The 15,969-nt window shown below is 44.1% G+C and overlaps 1 protein-coding gene across 6 annotated transcripts in view; it reads left to right on the top strand.

The window, feature by feature from the left end:
- The first annotated feature begins 98 nt into the window (after positions 1–98).
- Positions 99–15,969, top strand: part of LOC143288565 (SANT and BTB domain regulator of class switch recombination-like) — a 66,810-nt gene continuing 50,939 nt past the window's right edge. For 4 of the 6 annotated variants that reach the window (XM_076597174.1, XM_076597171.1, XM_076597173.1 and 1 more), the window contains exons 1-7: positions 99–214; positions 1,710–1,957; positions 4,146–4,317; positions 9,083–9,152; positions 9,903–9,943; positions 10,628–10,819; positions 12,229–12,287. In XM_076597174.1, the coding sequence (XP_076453289.1) occupies positions 1,811–1,957; positions 4,146–4,317; positions 9,083–9,152; positions 9,903–9,943; positions 10,628–10,819; positions 12,229–12,287 (681 nt within the window). In that variant the 5' untranslated portion in view covers positions 99–214; positions 1,710–1,810. Of the gene's footprint in view, positions 215–1,709; positions 1,958–4,145; positions 4,318–4,340; positions 4,549–9,082; positions 9,153–9,902; positions 9,944–10,627; positions 10,820–12,228; positions 12,288–15,969 lie in introns of those variants that run through there. The other 2 variants (XM_076597172.1, XM_076597177.1) reach the window with 2 other exon arrangements.

Raw genomic sequence — 15,969 nt, forward strand, 5'->3', positions numbered from 1 at the left:
ATCAAGTCTACTAGCGTAATATCCGATGTAAGATTTTACTTTTTGTTTCCTTTAGAAGATTTATGGGTGCAATAAAGTAAAGAACTGTTTTTTACAATTGACAAAACACTCTAAACCGAAATGGTCTTATCTTAAAGAAGACGAGGAATTCCAAAATGGCTGCCTGACAACGCCAAGCCAAGTGTCAGCATATTTTTCGTGGATCTATGTGCTGGTTTGTACAGTGCCTATTTATTTTTGTTTTGTCATATTGCAAAAATTCCCATCAGTACGCATAGCTTTTAGAGAACCAAAATCCCTTTTAACTCATTACACTGAATGTTAAATAGGCACTTGCAGGTTTATTTCAAATAATTACATGAACTCTTACACTACATGCTCATGGGTGCATTAATTTATTCCATCTTCCCAAATGCGTTCGAAGCATGGACCCTCACAGCGGATTTGGAAAGAAGAGTCCAAGACAAGGAAATGAGGTGTTATCACAGGATGCTGAACATAGCTGCAGATACCGACTACCGGCTAATGTCGTTCCTCCCAAGAACAATTGTGGACGGGCGCAATAGCCGAGTGGTTTAGGTGTTGGACTTTCAATCTGAGGGTCCCGGGTTCGAATCACGGTGACGGCGCCTGGTGGGTAAATGGTGGAGATTTTTACGATCTCCCAGGTCAACATATGTGCAGACCTGCTAGTGCCTGAACCCCCTTCGTGTGTATACGCACGCAGAAGATCAAATACGCACGTTAAAGATCCTGTAATCCATGTCAGTGTTCGGTGGGTTATGGAGACACGAAAATACCCAGCATGCATGAACCACGACAGAGTCATCGGCAAGTCGATGTTGGTCGTGTAACGGAAAGAAGAAGAAGAAGAAGGACTGGAACTCCCTCCCCCAGGATACTGTTGATGCCAAGACCCCCGACACATTTGGGTCATGGGTCGACAAGCTTCTTCAGTAGACTTCTTCATACTTCTGTCTCGTTGTGTGAATGGATGAGTGGAAGGATATGGCGGGCCTGAGCTGCCAGCTGCAACCTGGGGTCAGCTAGTCCATAGTAATGGATGAAAAGCGACCGTGGTAGCCTGCTGGCAGCTCCACACTTAGCTTTTACCTTTTTTTGTGTAGGCTAGTGAGTAGGTAAGGTAGGGGTGGGGGGGTGTCACTTTGTGGTATGAATGTGAGTAATCTCGTGCTAAAGAAATAGGAAGCAGAATAGGTTTTAAAAAAAAATATTTGATTTATTTATTTTTTATTTTTTTAAGCAGATCCCCCCTTTCACAGTCTCATAATAATCAGCCTGTTGACTGAGGAGACTTTACGGAAGAAGAAGAAGAAGAAGATACAGTGATCATATCAGATTATTAATAAAAGTTAAAAAAATTTCCCCTGTCTACAAAATCATAGTGTTTATAATGGTGAGTAACTACAAACAGCATTTATGAAAAATGTTTGGTTTTGTTTTGACAGATCATGATATTTTGCCAGTTTATGTCTTTTTTTCCCCCCAGCATATTAAATTATTGAGTGCAGTGGCGAGTTACAGGCAGAAATGAAAACAAATTTGTTTCTTTTTTTTTCTTTTTTTTCCCCATTTTGTTATGATGATGATGATGGTGATGATAATCATAATGACAATGATGATTATAATTTTTTTTTTAGTTGAGTTGCTGGTATTAATCAAACAAGTATATATGTTTTTTTAAACAGATTTCTGGATGCAGTTGAGTTACAAGTGAAGGGGAAACCTCAACATTCTGGCTGCTCTCTGAGATGAAGAAGAAGTGATCACTATAAGGGGCCCGACCACAATGACGAGCGTCGAGCCTTCGTCTCGCATCGGGGTCACCCTCGATCTGATCCTCAAGACCTTGATTGCCTCCCCTGACTTCAACCGTTTGAACTCCAAGAACTGGGATGCTATCGCTCGACTGATTCCAGGAACTACGCCTAGTCAGGTGAGAGTGAAGTGATGTTTATGGGGATTTGTGTGTGTGTGGTTTGGGTTGGGTGGTGGGTTAGGGATTTGGTTTGGTTTCATTTGATTTGATTTAGTTGCTTTGGATTGGGTTAGGTTGGTTGATTGGTGAAGCGGTTGGTGTGTGTGTGTGTGTGTGTGTGTGTGTGTGTGTGTGTGTGTGTGTGTGTGTGTGTCTGTGTCTGTGTATCTGTGTCTGTGTCTGTGTGTCTGTGTGTTTGAAAATTCATGATGATTGTGTGTGTAAGTGTGTGTGAGTGGGTGTGTATGTTAGGGTGCATTTGGGTATGTCAATGTATGTTTGCAGTGAAACACAGTGTATCGGGCATATGTGTGAGTAGGAATGCTTGGTGGATATCAGTGTGTGTACAAATTAGTGATAGAAAAATGAAGAAAAAGAGAGAGAAAGAGAGAAAAAGGGGAGGGAGGTGGTGATGTGTGTGTGTGTGTGTGTGGGTGGGGTGGGGTGGCGGTGGTAGGGGAATGGAGAGAGATAGAATGAGAGGCAGTAAGAAAGAGAGGGAGAAGTAGTTGCTATTGCTGTTCCACTGCACCATGAGTATTAGCTTCGCTCATAGCATCCATCCATAAAATGCAGTCCAGCCATTCTTTTTTAGCTATAACTTTCTAAAATAATCCGGCAGTTCAACAGCCTGTTAATATGGAAAATATTTACCAGCTGACAGTGAAACAAACAAACAAACACTTAATTTGGTGTTGTTATTTGGTGGTTTTTTTTTTTTTTTTTAATCATTTGCCTTCCATGTATCTACCCATTTGTTATGTTTTGGTATATTTATTTAGTTTATGTAATTATCTCATTCCTCAGTTTTATGTTTTGTTATTAAGATGAATAATTATCTTATTTGTTACTTATTTATTCTTTATCTATTTAATTTTCATTTATTTTTTGTATATATATATATACACAAACCTCAATATAGGATATTTGTATTTGTATTTGTATTTCTTTTTATCATAACAGATTTCTCTGTGTGAAATTTGGGCTGCTCTCGCCAGGGGAGCATGTCGCCACCCCCTTTTTAAAATTTAAAAAATTTTTTCCTGCGTGCAGTTTCATTTGTTTTTTCTATCCAAGTGGATTTTTCTACAGAATTTTACCAGGAACAACCTTTTTGTTGCCGTGGGTTCTTTTACGTGCGCTAAGTGCATGCTGCACACGGGACCTCGGTTTATCGTCTCATCCGAATGACTAGCGTCCAGACCACCACTCAAGGTCTAGTGGAGGGGGGGAGAAAATATCTGCGGCTGAGTCGTGATTTGAACCAGCGCGAATCAGATTCTCTCACTTCCTAGGCGGACGCGTTACCTTTAGGCCATCACACTCCACTTAGCTTATTAGCTTATATATCAATAAGACATCTGCTCTTAGTAAAAAAAAAAAAAAAAGAGAGAAAATAATTTTCTAAACGGATGTGGTGTAGCTTAGATGCATGTATCAGTCCACACACTTTAACACCTCCTTGAACCTGAAACTGGGTGTAAAGGTTATCTGTCTTAATTTCATTTGTGTCTTAAAATGTTATAATCATCTTACGGAATATTTTCCTTTCATATTTATGAAATGTTTCACTTTATCTTAAAATGTAACTTTGTTTTCTTAACTAAATGTTTTCTTTTTACATGATAGTTCCTAATTATGTGCATTGTGATCAAGGAAGGGTGCGCCAGTTGCTCATTCGTTTTTTCGATTTTATTTGTTGATGAGCATTTGTCTTTTTCAATGTTATAATTATCTTACGGATTTTTTCCCTTTTTATAATGATTGAAAACGTACACATACGTGTGCGCACATGTGCTCACACAGGCAGGCACATGCACGCACGCACACACACACATACCTATGCATGCACACACACACGCTTGTGCGCATGCGCGTGCACACGCTCTCACACAGGCAGTCACACGCGCACACACACACACACAACACACACAGTTGTTTCACTCAAAATTATCATGTAATATAATCTTACCCAAATGTTTTTCTTTTTTACATGATAACTGATGTGTGTGTGGTGATAAGTGAAGGGTGTGCCAGTTTTTCGTTTTCACGGGCATGATGTGAGACGAAAGAGAATTTTCTGTTTTGGTTGAAGCAGACAATAAAGCATTTTTAAATTGAATTGAATTGAACTGTGTATCGGCAGTGTGCACGGCGCTATGAAGAACTGCTGGCCAGCAGCGGCGTGGCCACCCAGCAGATGGCCAAGGCCATCATAGGGTCTGGCGGCGGCGGCGGCAGCAGCAGCACCATTCTGGCTGACGTGGACACCGAGTCCCGCCACAGTCTCAGCTCGGCGGAAACCGCCAAGCAGAAGGGTGAGGACAGGAGTTCAGTTCAGCACAGTGTGATGATAATGATAATGACGATACGGCGGAAACCGCCAAGCAGAAGGGTGAGGACGGGAGTTCAGTTCAGCACAGTGTGATGATAATGATAATGATGATACGGCGGAAACCGCCAAGCAGAAGGGTGAGGACGGGAGTTCAGTTCAGCACAGTGTGATGATAATGATAATGACGATACGGCGGAAACCGCCAAGCAGAAGGGTGAGGACGGGAGTTCAGTTCAGCACAGTGTGATAATAATGATAGTGATGATATGGCGGAAACCGCCAAGCAGAAGGGGTGAGGACAGGAGTTCAGTTCAGCACAGTGTGATGATAATGATAATGATGATACGGCGGAAACCGCCAAGCAGAAGGGGTGAGGACAGGAGTTCAGTTCAGCACAGTGTGATGATAATGATAATGATGATAGGGCAGAAACTGCCAAGCAGAAGGGGTGAGGACGGGAGTTCAGTTCAGCACAGTGTGATGATAATGATAATGATGATACGGCGGAAACCGCCAAGCAGAAGGGGTGAGGACAGGAGTTCAGTTCAGCACAGTGTGATGATAATGATAATGATGACACTGTTGTTGTTGTTGCTTTAATGTTCATTCATTACACCCAGAGAAGTCACTGGTTTGGACTTTTAGACACTGAATTCGGTTCAACTATTGGCTGCTAGCACACAGCGCCTTTCAGTGCTCCGCTTATATCACAGATTGACTTAAGCTTACAGTTGGGCCAACAGCGAAGTGAGAGCTGTATGATCAGTGGTTTCTCCACTGCAGTAGGAACTCATTTACAGCTGTTAAGGACTATGATTCTGAAATTCGTAGGCAAGTTTGCACTGGCTGTTAGTGCTGCAGCCTTGGGTGCAAGTTGGCCTTTGGGAACTGTCCCAATGTCGACTGTTCTAAAAACCCTCTTGGCCAAGAGAGTAGGGATGTAACTTGGGCAAGACGCTCTCCACTATAATCAAATTCTAGCCCGGATAGCCAGGACAGCAGATGGTGTTCTGGTGGTTATAGTCGCACACGACTGACTGTCATACTAGTACAGAGAGGTCTTTACACCACAGAGAGTCAGGGTAGAAGTGCCGTGAGCGGTCACTGCATGCAAGGAAAGGAGCATTGAGGCTGAGACAAAGAGAGTGGTGCTGGCAGCCTGGGAAGGGATGGTTGTTTATGTCCTTTTTGAAGCGTTGTGCCAGATTAAAAAAAAAAAAAAAAAAAAAAAAAAATTTAGGGTTGCTGCAATACCTATGCTGGCCAAACTCTACAGTTAGCTGTAAGACAAAGCTAGATCAACTGCACACAGACCAGTATGGTAAGTGGGCGGGTGGCCTAGTGGAAGTGTGTCCAACTAGGAAGCGAATATCCACGGGTTGGAGGCTCATATGCAGGCCAGGGTTCTACTCCACACCCCCTTACCCCCCTTCCCCTCCCCCCACTCGACCTTGTTTGCTGGTCTCGGTGGTCGTTTTTTCGGATGAGATGATAAACTGTGTTCCCATGTGCAGCATGCATGTAGCACATGTAAAAAACAAAACAAAACAAAACAAAAACAAAATTATTACAATACAATGCAATGCATAACAATATAATGTAATGCAGTGAAATACAATACAGTGCAATGCGATGTGATGCGACAATACAGTACAATCCAATGCATTAAACTAAAGGTGAGCATAATAGCAGATTTGTTAGAGCACATGAGCTCTCGGTTGTAGGGTGCTGGGTGGCCAATCCAGACTGTTCCTCGTGGTTTAACGATTAAATGATTTTGTCCATTCTCCAAGGTCAGCATGTGTGCAGACTTGCTAGTGCATGCCCCCCCCACCCCCCCACCCCCCACTCCCCACACCTCCCCTCCCCCCTCCTGCCCCTCCCCCATGCCGCCCCATACATGTTCACATTCCGCATATCAAATGTATTTGTATTTGTATTTGTATTTCTTTTTATCACAGCAGATTTCTCTGTGTGAAATTCGGGCTGCTCTCCCCAGGGAGAGCGCGTCGCTACACTACAGCGCCACCCAATTTTTTTGCATTTTTTCCTGCCTGCAGTTTTATTTGTTTTTCCTATCGAAGTGGATTTTTCTACAGAATTTTGCCAGGAACAACCCTTTTGTTGCCGTGGGTTCTTTTACGTGCGCTAAGTGCATGCTGCACACGGGACCTCAGTTTATCGTCTCATCCAAATGACTAGCGTCCAGACCACCACTCAAGGTCTAGTGGAGGGGGAGAAAATATCGGCGGCTGAGCCGTGATTCGAACCAGCGCGCTCAGATTCTCTCTCGCTTCCTAGGCGGACGCGTTACCTCTAGGCCATCACTTCACTATGCTATAGCTCCCACAATCCATGCCAGTCGGTTTGACTGGTTATAGAAACACAGACGTACCTAGCATACGCATCCCCCCAAAAAAACAGAGTATGGCTGCTTACATGGTAGGATAAAAATGGTCATGCACACAAAAGCCCATTTGTACATATTATATATAAGAGTGAACATTGCTAATTGCAGCCAAGGATCAGGAAAAAAAACAGTGACAGTGAATGAAGGAATGAATAAGTCAGTAGATAAGTACATTTTGCACAAGGCAAAAAGGAATTACTTTTATAGATTATTTCCTTTCCCCCCAAGTGCTGTGGTATGCTTCATTCCTAATTAGCAGTCATGGGTGTAAGAATGTGTGTTAATGTGGTGAGAATGAAAGAAGTGATTGAATGGAAAATGAATCATTTGATGAAGGAAAAGTGATTCAGCACTTTGCAGAAACAAATGAAGAGGTCATTATGAAATTTTACTTTGCAGTGTGTGTATGTGTGTGTGTGTGTGTGTGTGTGTGTGTGTGTGTGTGTGTGTGTGTGTGTGTGTGTGTGTGTGCGCGCGCGCGCGCGTGTGTGTGTGTGTGTGTGTGTGTGTGTGTGTGTGTGTGTGTATGTGTGTGTGTGTGTGTGTGCGCGCGCGTGTGTGTGTGTGTGTGTGTGTGTGTGTGTGTGTGTGTGTGTGTGAGAGAGAGAGAGAGAGAGAGAGAGAGAGCACATGTGTGTATAAGCATGTGTGTGTGTGTTTGTGTGTGTGTGTGTGTGTATGTGCACGCATATGTGTCTGTGTGTGTGCGTATACGTAACGTGTGTGCACATGCATGTTTGGCATCATAATGACATGAACATGTATTTTTGATGAAGGTTTATGAACGAACACGTACCACCACCTACACTTTGTATTATCAGGTGGTGCTTTGCGTGTGTGTGTGTATATATAACGTGTGTGCACATGCATGTTTGGCATCATAATGACATGAACATGTATTTTTGATGAAGGTTTATGAACAAACACGTACCACCACCTACACTTTGTATTATCAGGTGGTGCTTTGCGTGTGTGTGTGTATATATAACGTGTGTGCACATGCATGTTTGGCATCATAATGACATGAACATGTATTTTTGATGAAGGTTTATGAACGAACACGTACCACCACCTACACTTTGTATTATCAGGTGGCGCTTCGCGTGTGTGTGTATACATAACGTGTGTGCACATGCATGTTTGGCATCATAATGACATGAACATGTATTTTTGATGAAGGTTTATGAACAAACACGTACCACCACCTACACTTTGTATTATCAGGTGGTGCTTCGCGTGTGTGTGTATACATAACGTGTGTGCACATGCATGTTTGGTATCATAATGACATGAACATGTATTTTTGATGAAGGTTTATGAACGAACACGTACCACCACCTACACTTTGTATTATCAGGTGGCGCTTCGCGAGGGGGCGACACGCAGGCGTTTGTGCTCTGTGCTTCATCCTTGTTTTTGCTGTCTATGTTCCCCATGTTGTTTACTTGTCTGTGTTGTGATAATGCACCTGACATAATTTCTCCAGTTGGAGATAATAAAGACGGGCGCAATAGCCGAGTGGGTTCGAATCACGGTGACGGCACCTGGTGGGTAAAGGGTGGAGATTTTTCCGATCTTCCAGGTCAACGTATGTGCAGACTTGCTTAGTGCCTGAACCCCCTTCGTGTGTATACGCAAGCAGAAGATCAAATACGCAACGTTAAAGATCCTGTAATCCATGTCAGCGTTCGGTGGGTTATGGAAACAAGAACATACCCAGCATGCACACACCCCGAAAGCGGAGTATGGCTGCCTACATGGCGGGGTAAAAACGGTCATGCACGTAAAAGCCCACTCGTGTACATGCGAGTGAACGTGGGAGTTGCAGCCCACGAATGCAGAAGAAGAAGAAGAAAATTATCTCCTTCTTCTCTTCTTCTCCTGTGTTCGTGGGCTGCAACTCCCACGTTCACTCGTATATGCGCGAGTGGGCTTTTACGTGTATGACCGTTTTTAACCCCGCCATGTAGGCAGCCATACTCCGCTTTCGGGGGTGTGCATGCTCGGTATGTTCTTGTTTCCATAACCCACCGAACGCTGACATGGATTACAGGATCTTTAACGTGCGTATTAGATCTTCTGCATGCGTTTACACACGAAGGGGGTTCAGGCACTAAGCAGGTCTGCACATATGTTGACCTGGGAAATCGTGAAAATCTCCACCCTTTACCCACCAGGCGCCGTCACCGTGATTCGAACCCGGGACCCTCAGATTCACAGTCCAACGCTTTAACCACTCGGCTATTGCGCCCGTCGAAGGAGATAATAAAGTTATTCTTATTCTTATTCTTATCTTTTTTTTCTTCTTTTTTTTTCCCCTTTCACCGATACCCTGAAGATCTGAAAGATGGACGAGAGCCGTCCACAGCCACGGGTGCCACTGGGGGGGGAGACAGCGGGGAACAAGGGTGAGTCATGCAAAAAAAAAAAAATCTTTTTAATTACACATACTTAACCGTGACCCACTAGTGCAGACTCCGGCAGGGGTCTGACATTCCTGTCCTGTGCAAACTACTATCCGCCTATGCGGAGAAAACGAAAGTAGCTACGACCGATAACCTCCCGCTGCTGTTATGGCTGTTGAAGGCCACAGAACCTTTGACTTTATTCTAAGGAAACTCGGTACACAAGTAAGGGTTTTCTCATAATATTTGAAGGTCAAACTGAAACAGACAAGTACAGACAGTGGAAAAAACAACAGATAAACATGGCAACAGCTGTGTAAGCAGTCAGACTTCCGTTGCATTATGGGAGATATTGTACAGTTTGGTGCTTTAAAAGATGAAGCTTTTTGACTGTCCCGTATCTAGTGTTCAGTGTAAGAAATTTCAAGATAAAAAATGTAGATTTGTCAAGTAAAAAGTAAGATGATCTTTATGTTGATAAAGCATCCATATTGAATTCAACATGAGCATATTCCCTCTCTTAACTCACTCTCTCTCTCTGTCTCTCTCGATCTCTGTTTCTCTCTGTCTCTGTGTGTGTCTCTCTAAGTCTGTATGTCTGTCTGTTTATCTGTTTTCTGCCTCTCTCTCTCTTGTGCTTACTGTTTCCAGCTCACTTATCAAGTCAGATGACTCTGTGTGTGTGTGTGTGTGTGTGTGTGTGTGTGTGTGTGTGTGTGTGTGTGTGTGTGTGTGTGTGTGTGTGTGTTTCAGTCCAATGATGGTGATTCACGTATGTGACGAAGCGAAGAGCTGTAAGTATATCCACACACACGCACACACACACGCACACACACAGACATACACATGACATGCAGCCTGTTGTGCCAATGACTCTGTGATTGTAAAGCACTTAGGGTTTGGTCTCCGACCAAGGATAGGCACTATATAAGTATCCATATCCATCCATATCAATAAAACATTGCTGAGTTCTGAGGACCTGAAAATATTGCCGAGTTTTGAGGACCTGAACAGTGTGTAATGTGCATGCTTGTGCTCTGTTGCTGTTTTTTGACTCACTTGTGTAAACAAAGTGAATCTATGTTTTAAGAATTTTTTTTTTATTGCCCTTAAAGATTTTTTGAATGCCCAAGATACACCAGAATAATATTATTTAAACATCGTTCTCACTGCGAATACCGCAATCGATTTATCGCCCTTTAAAAAAAGTATGTTCAAATGTTAAATTTTAGAATGTCAGTTAGGGAGCCACGATAGTGTAATGGATAAGGCAGTTTCTTCTCACCCGAACACGCGGGGTTCGAATCTGGTTAGGACTTTTTTTTTTTTTTTTTTTTTTTTTTTAAACGTGAAGCTTTATATAATAACAAATACAGAACACATTTTAACGATTAGATTTTTTTTTTTTTTTTAAGTGTATCACAAGTGAGTCTTGAAGGCCTTGCCTCTCTTGGTTTTTTTTTTTTTTTTTTTTGCAGTGAAGAAGGACTTTTACTGCCCCCGGGACCTGCTGGTGGTGGAGATGAAGTACTTCGCGGAGTACCTCTCCACGGACACTCAGCGCTGTGAGGAGGTGGACATCTCCGTTCACTGCGACGTCCAGATTTTCGACTGGCTGATCAAGTACGTCAAGCGGGGCACCAAGGAGGTGGGGGAGGCGCCTCGACTCGGTGAGTTGTTTGTGTGTGTGTGTGTGTGTGTGTGGGGGGGGGGGGGGTGGAGGGCGGGGGGGGGGTTAGGGTAGGCAGGGGGGGGGCTGGGGGTGGGTTTGGGTGGGCAGGGAGTGGTGGGTTTGGGTGGGCAGGGGTGGGGGTGGAGGGGGGTTGGATGGGCAGGGGGAGGGGGTTTGATGGGTGGGCAGGGGGTGGGGGGTTTAGGGGGGGGGGGGGCAGTGGATGGGGGGTGGGGGGTTTGGGGGGGGGGGGTTGGGTGGGCAGGGGGTGGGGGGTTTGGATGGGCAGGGATGGGGGTGGGGGGGTTTGGGTGGGCAGGGGAGGGGGTGGGGGGTTTGGGTGGGCAAGGGGGTGGGGGGTTTGGATGGGCAGGGGAGGGGGGTGGGGGGTTTGGGTAGGCAAGGGGGTGGGGGGTTTGGATGGGCAGGGATGGGTGCGGGGGTTTGGGTGGGCAGGGGAGGGGGTGGGGGGTTTGGGTGGGCAAGGGGGTGGGGGGTTTGGATGGGCAGGGATGGGTGCGGGGGTTTGGGTGGGCAGGGGAGGGGGTGGGGGTTTGGGTGGGCAAGGGGGTGGGGGGTTTGGATGGGCAAGGGGGTTGGGGGGGTTTGGGTGGGCAGGGGAGGGGGTGGGGGGTTTGGGTGGGCAAGGGGGTTGGGGGGGTTTGGGTGGGCAGGGGAGGGGCTGGGGGGTTTGGGTGGGCAAGGGGGTGGGGGGTTTGGGTGGGCAGGGATGGGTGGGGGGGTTTGGGTGGGCAGGGGAGGGGGTGGGGAGTTTGGGTGGGCAACGGGGTCGGGGGGGGTTTGGGTGGGCAAGGGGGTTGGGGGGGTTTGGGTGGGCAAGGGGGGTCGGGGGCGTTTGGGTGGGCAAGGGGGTTGGGGGGGTTTGGGTGGGCAAGGGGGTCGGGGGCGTTTGGGTGGGCAGGGGGTGGGGGGTTTGGGTGGGCAAGGGGTGGGGGTGGGGGGGGTTGGGTGGGCAGGGGAGGGGGTTGGGCAGGGGTGGTGGTGGACTAGGGGTGAGGGTTGGTGGGAGAGATTGGGAAAGGTGTGGGTGTGGGGTAGTTGATTGTGTGTGTGTGTGTGTGTGTGTGTGTGTGTGTGTGTGCTTTGTGTCTGACTGACATTGTGAAGTGCTTTGAGAAGGTAATGAAAGCTCTATACTAATGTGCTATTGATACTACTGCTGCTACTACTACTACTACTACTACTACCACTGCTAGTTATTGATTATTATTGTTATCATTATTGTTATTGTTATCATTATTATTGTTGTTGTTGTGTTTGTTACTATATATCAATCTTCTTACTGTTACTATTATTGTTATGATTGAAAGGTTTAGTTAGTTTTGAAGATAACAAAGAGGAGATAACCCCCCCCACCCCCCTCTAATCTTTTATTTTTATTTTCAGAAGCCAACAATGTCGTGTCTATACTGATCTCATCAGATTTTCTGAAAATGGATTCTCTGGTAAGTGAACCAAAAAAAAAAAAAAAAAAAGAAAAAAAAAAGAAAGATTAGATTATTATAATTTTTTCTTTTTCTCCTGAGATGGTGCGATTGATCGATATGGATACCAGATTGACTGATATGGATACCAGACTGATTGATATTGATTAATATGGATACCAGATTGATTGATATGGATACCAGATTGACTGATATGGATACCAGATTGATCGATATGGACACCAGATTGATTGATACGGATACCAGATTGATTGCTATGGATATTTTGGACAGTGATTATCCTTGGCCAGAGACCAAGATGAAGGAAGGCTGTTTACAAGCAGTGTGTATGTGTCTGTTTGTGTGCTCCATCACATCTGGAAAATGAGTGTGCATTAGTGGGTGCGTTTGACCTGTTTGTTCGACGGGCGCAATAGCCGAGTGGTTAAAGCGTTGGACTGTCAATCTGAGGGTCCCAGGTTCGAATCACGGTGACGGCGCCTGGTGGGTAAAGGGTGGAGATTTTTACGATCTCCCAGGTCAACATGTGCAGACCTGCTAGTGCCTGAACCCCCTTCGTGTGTATATGCAAGCAGAAGATCAAATACGCACGTTAAAGATCCTGTAATCCATGTCAGCGTTCGGTGGGTTATGGAAACAAGAACAAACCCAGCATGCACTACCCTGAAAACGGAGTATGGCTGCCTACATGGCGGGGTAAAAACGGTCATACACGTAAAAGCCCACTCGTGTGCATACGAGTGAACGCAGAAGAAGAAGAAGAAGAAGAAGAAGAAGACCTGTTTGTTCATGCATAGTCAACCCTGGCATGGCCCACCTGTGTGGGTGGCTGGGTAATTATATAACAAAATGGATTTATTTTATTTTATTTTATTTTTTACCTGGATGATTTCTTTTACTTTTTTTTTTTCACTATATTTAAGTCATTATACTTATATTGTTCTATCAATTTGGTGAAGGTGGACACATTTTCATCATGTGTAACAGTGCAGTTTTATAACATATAATAGACATTATACCTAGCATCGGCACAGAGTTATGGACACTTTGCTTAGCTAACGTAATGTGGAAAGAACACAACCCACACATGGGATATCTTATGTATGAACACATTTCCTCTAGTTTTCTATACGTGATTATATAAAACACCCGTTACACAGTCATGGATACCAGATTGATTGATATGGACACCAGATTGATTGATATGGATACCAGATTGATTGCTATAGATATTTTGGACAGTGATTATCCTTGGCCAGAGACCAAGATAAAGGCTGTTTACAAGCAGTGTGTATGTGTCCGTTTGTGTGCTCCATCACATCTGGAAAATGAGCGTGCATTAGTGGGTGCGTTTGACCTGTTTGTTCATGCGTGGTCAACCCTGGCATGGCCCACCTGTGTGTGGGTGGCTAGGTAATTATATAACAAAATGGATTTATTTTATTTTTTTTTTTTTACCTGGATGATTTCTTTTACTTTTTTTTTTTAAAGTCATTATACTTATAATATATTGTTCTATCAATTTGGTCAAGGTGGACACATTTTCATCATGTGTAACAGTGCAGTTTTATAACATATAATAGACATTATACCTAGCATCGGCATAGAGTTATGGACACTTTGCTTAGCTAACGTAATGTGGAAAGAACACAACCCACACATGGGATATCTTATGTATGAACACATTTCCTCTAGTTTTCTATACGTGGTTATATAAAACACCCATTACACAGTCATGGATACCAGATTGATTGATATGGACACCAGATTGATTGATACGGATACCAGATTGATTGCTATGGATATTTTGGACAGTGATTATCCTTGGCCAGAGACCAAGATGAAGGAAGGCTGTTTACAAGCAGTGTGTATGTGTCTGTTTGTGTGCTCCATCACATCTGGAAAATGAGTGTGCATTAGTGGGTGCGTTTGACCTGTTTGTTCGACGGGCGCAATAGCCGAGTGGTTAAAGCGTTGGACTGTCAATCTGAGGGTCCCGGGTTCGAATCACGGTGACGGCGCCTGGTGGGTAAAGGGTGGAGATTTTTACGATCTCCCAGGTCAACATATGTGCAGACCTGCTAGTGCCTGAACCCCCTTCGTGTGTATATGCAAGCAGAAGATCAAATACGCACGTTAAAGATCCTGTAATCCATGTCAGCGTTCGGTGGGTTATGGAAACAAGAACATACCCAGCATGCACTACCCCGAAAACGGAGTATGGCTGCCTACATGGCGGGGTAAAAACGGTCATACACGTAAAAGCCCACTCGTGTACATACGAGTGAACGCAGAAGAAGAAGAAGAAGACCTGTTTGTTCATGCATAGTCAACCCTGGCATGGCCCGCCTGTGTGGGTGGCTGGGTAATTATATAACAAAATGGATTTATTTTATTTTATTTTATTTTTTACCTGGATGATTTCTTTTACTTTTTTTTTTTCAATATATTTAAGTCATTATACTTATAATATATTGTTCTATCAGTTTGGTCAAGGTGGACACATTTTCATCATGTGTAACAGTGCAGTTTTATAACATATAATAGACATTATACCTAGCATCGGCACAGAGTTATGGACCCTTTGCTTAGCTAACGTAATGTGGAAAGAACACAACCCACACATGAGATATCTTATGTATGAACACATTTCCTCTAGTTTTCTATACGTGATTATATAAAACACCCATTACACAGTCGTGTTAAACATTATTACTGCAGACACATAAGTGCACATGAATATACACATATACATATATTATTTACATACTCGCATACTTACACATTCACGTACATCTGTTCAAGTTTAAAAAAATATATATATATCATTGAGCCTTCATTATTATTGTTGCATTTTGATCTTTCATAATATTTTGTTATGGGTTATTGTTTTATATATGGACACCATTTTCTCATAAATACAACGCTTGACATTTCCGTTGAATGCATATATCTTTCTACTTTATAACTATTTCTGAAATCATTCAGAAAGTGCTCTGTATATGGTTTAATCTTATTTAACAAAATGGATTTGGTTGGACTGTCTGTTTAATGTCGGTTCATCACAATGGGCCCAAAGCTTGGTACATATCGTTGGAGATTGACAAAAAGGTAACAGATGGGCCAGCAGCAGAGAGCTGTGTCATCGATGGTTCCCCCTGCACCGCCCCCCCCCCCCCCCCACACACACACACACCCCGCCCCCACTGCAATGGGAATTGATTGACAGCTTTTGTGGAGGACTATCACTCTCGAACTAGGAGGCAAAACAGCCTGTTCTTTTGTGGAGGACTATCACTCTCGAACTAGGAGGCAAAACAGCCTGTTCTTTTGTGGAGGACTATCACTCTCGAACTAGGAGGAAAAACAGCCTGTTCTTTTGTAAAGGACTATCACTCTCGAACTAGGAGGCAAAACAGCCTGTTCTTTTGTGAAGGACTATCACTCTCAAACTAGGAGGCAAAACAGCCTGTTCTTTTGTGAAGGACTATCACTCTTAAACTAGGAGGCAAAACAGCCTGTTCTTGTGTGAAGGACAATCACTCTTAAACTAGGAGGCAAGACAGTTTGTTCTTTTGTGAAGGACTGTCACTCTCGAACTAGGAGGCAAAACAGCCTGTTCTTTTGTGAAGGACTGTCACTCTTAAACTAGGAGGCAAGACAGCCTGTTCTTTTGTGGAGG

This window comes from Babylonia areolata, chromosome 12, assembly GCF_041734735.1.
Source record: "Babylonia areolata isolate BAREFJ2019XMU chromosome 12, ASM4173473v1, whole genome shotgun sequence".
Classification (NCBI taxonomy): domain Eukaryota; kingdom Metazoa; phylum Mollusca; class Gastropoda; order Neogastropoda; family Buccinidae; genus Babylonia; species Babylonia areolata.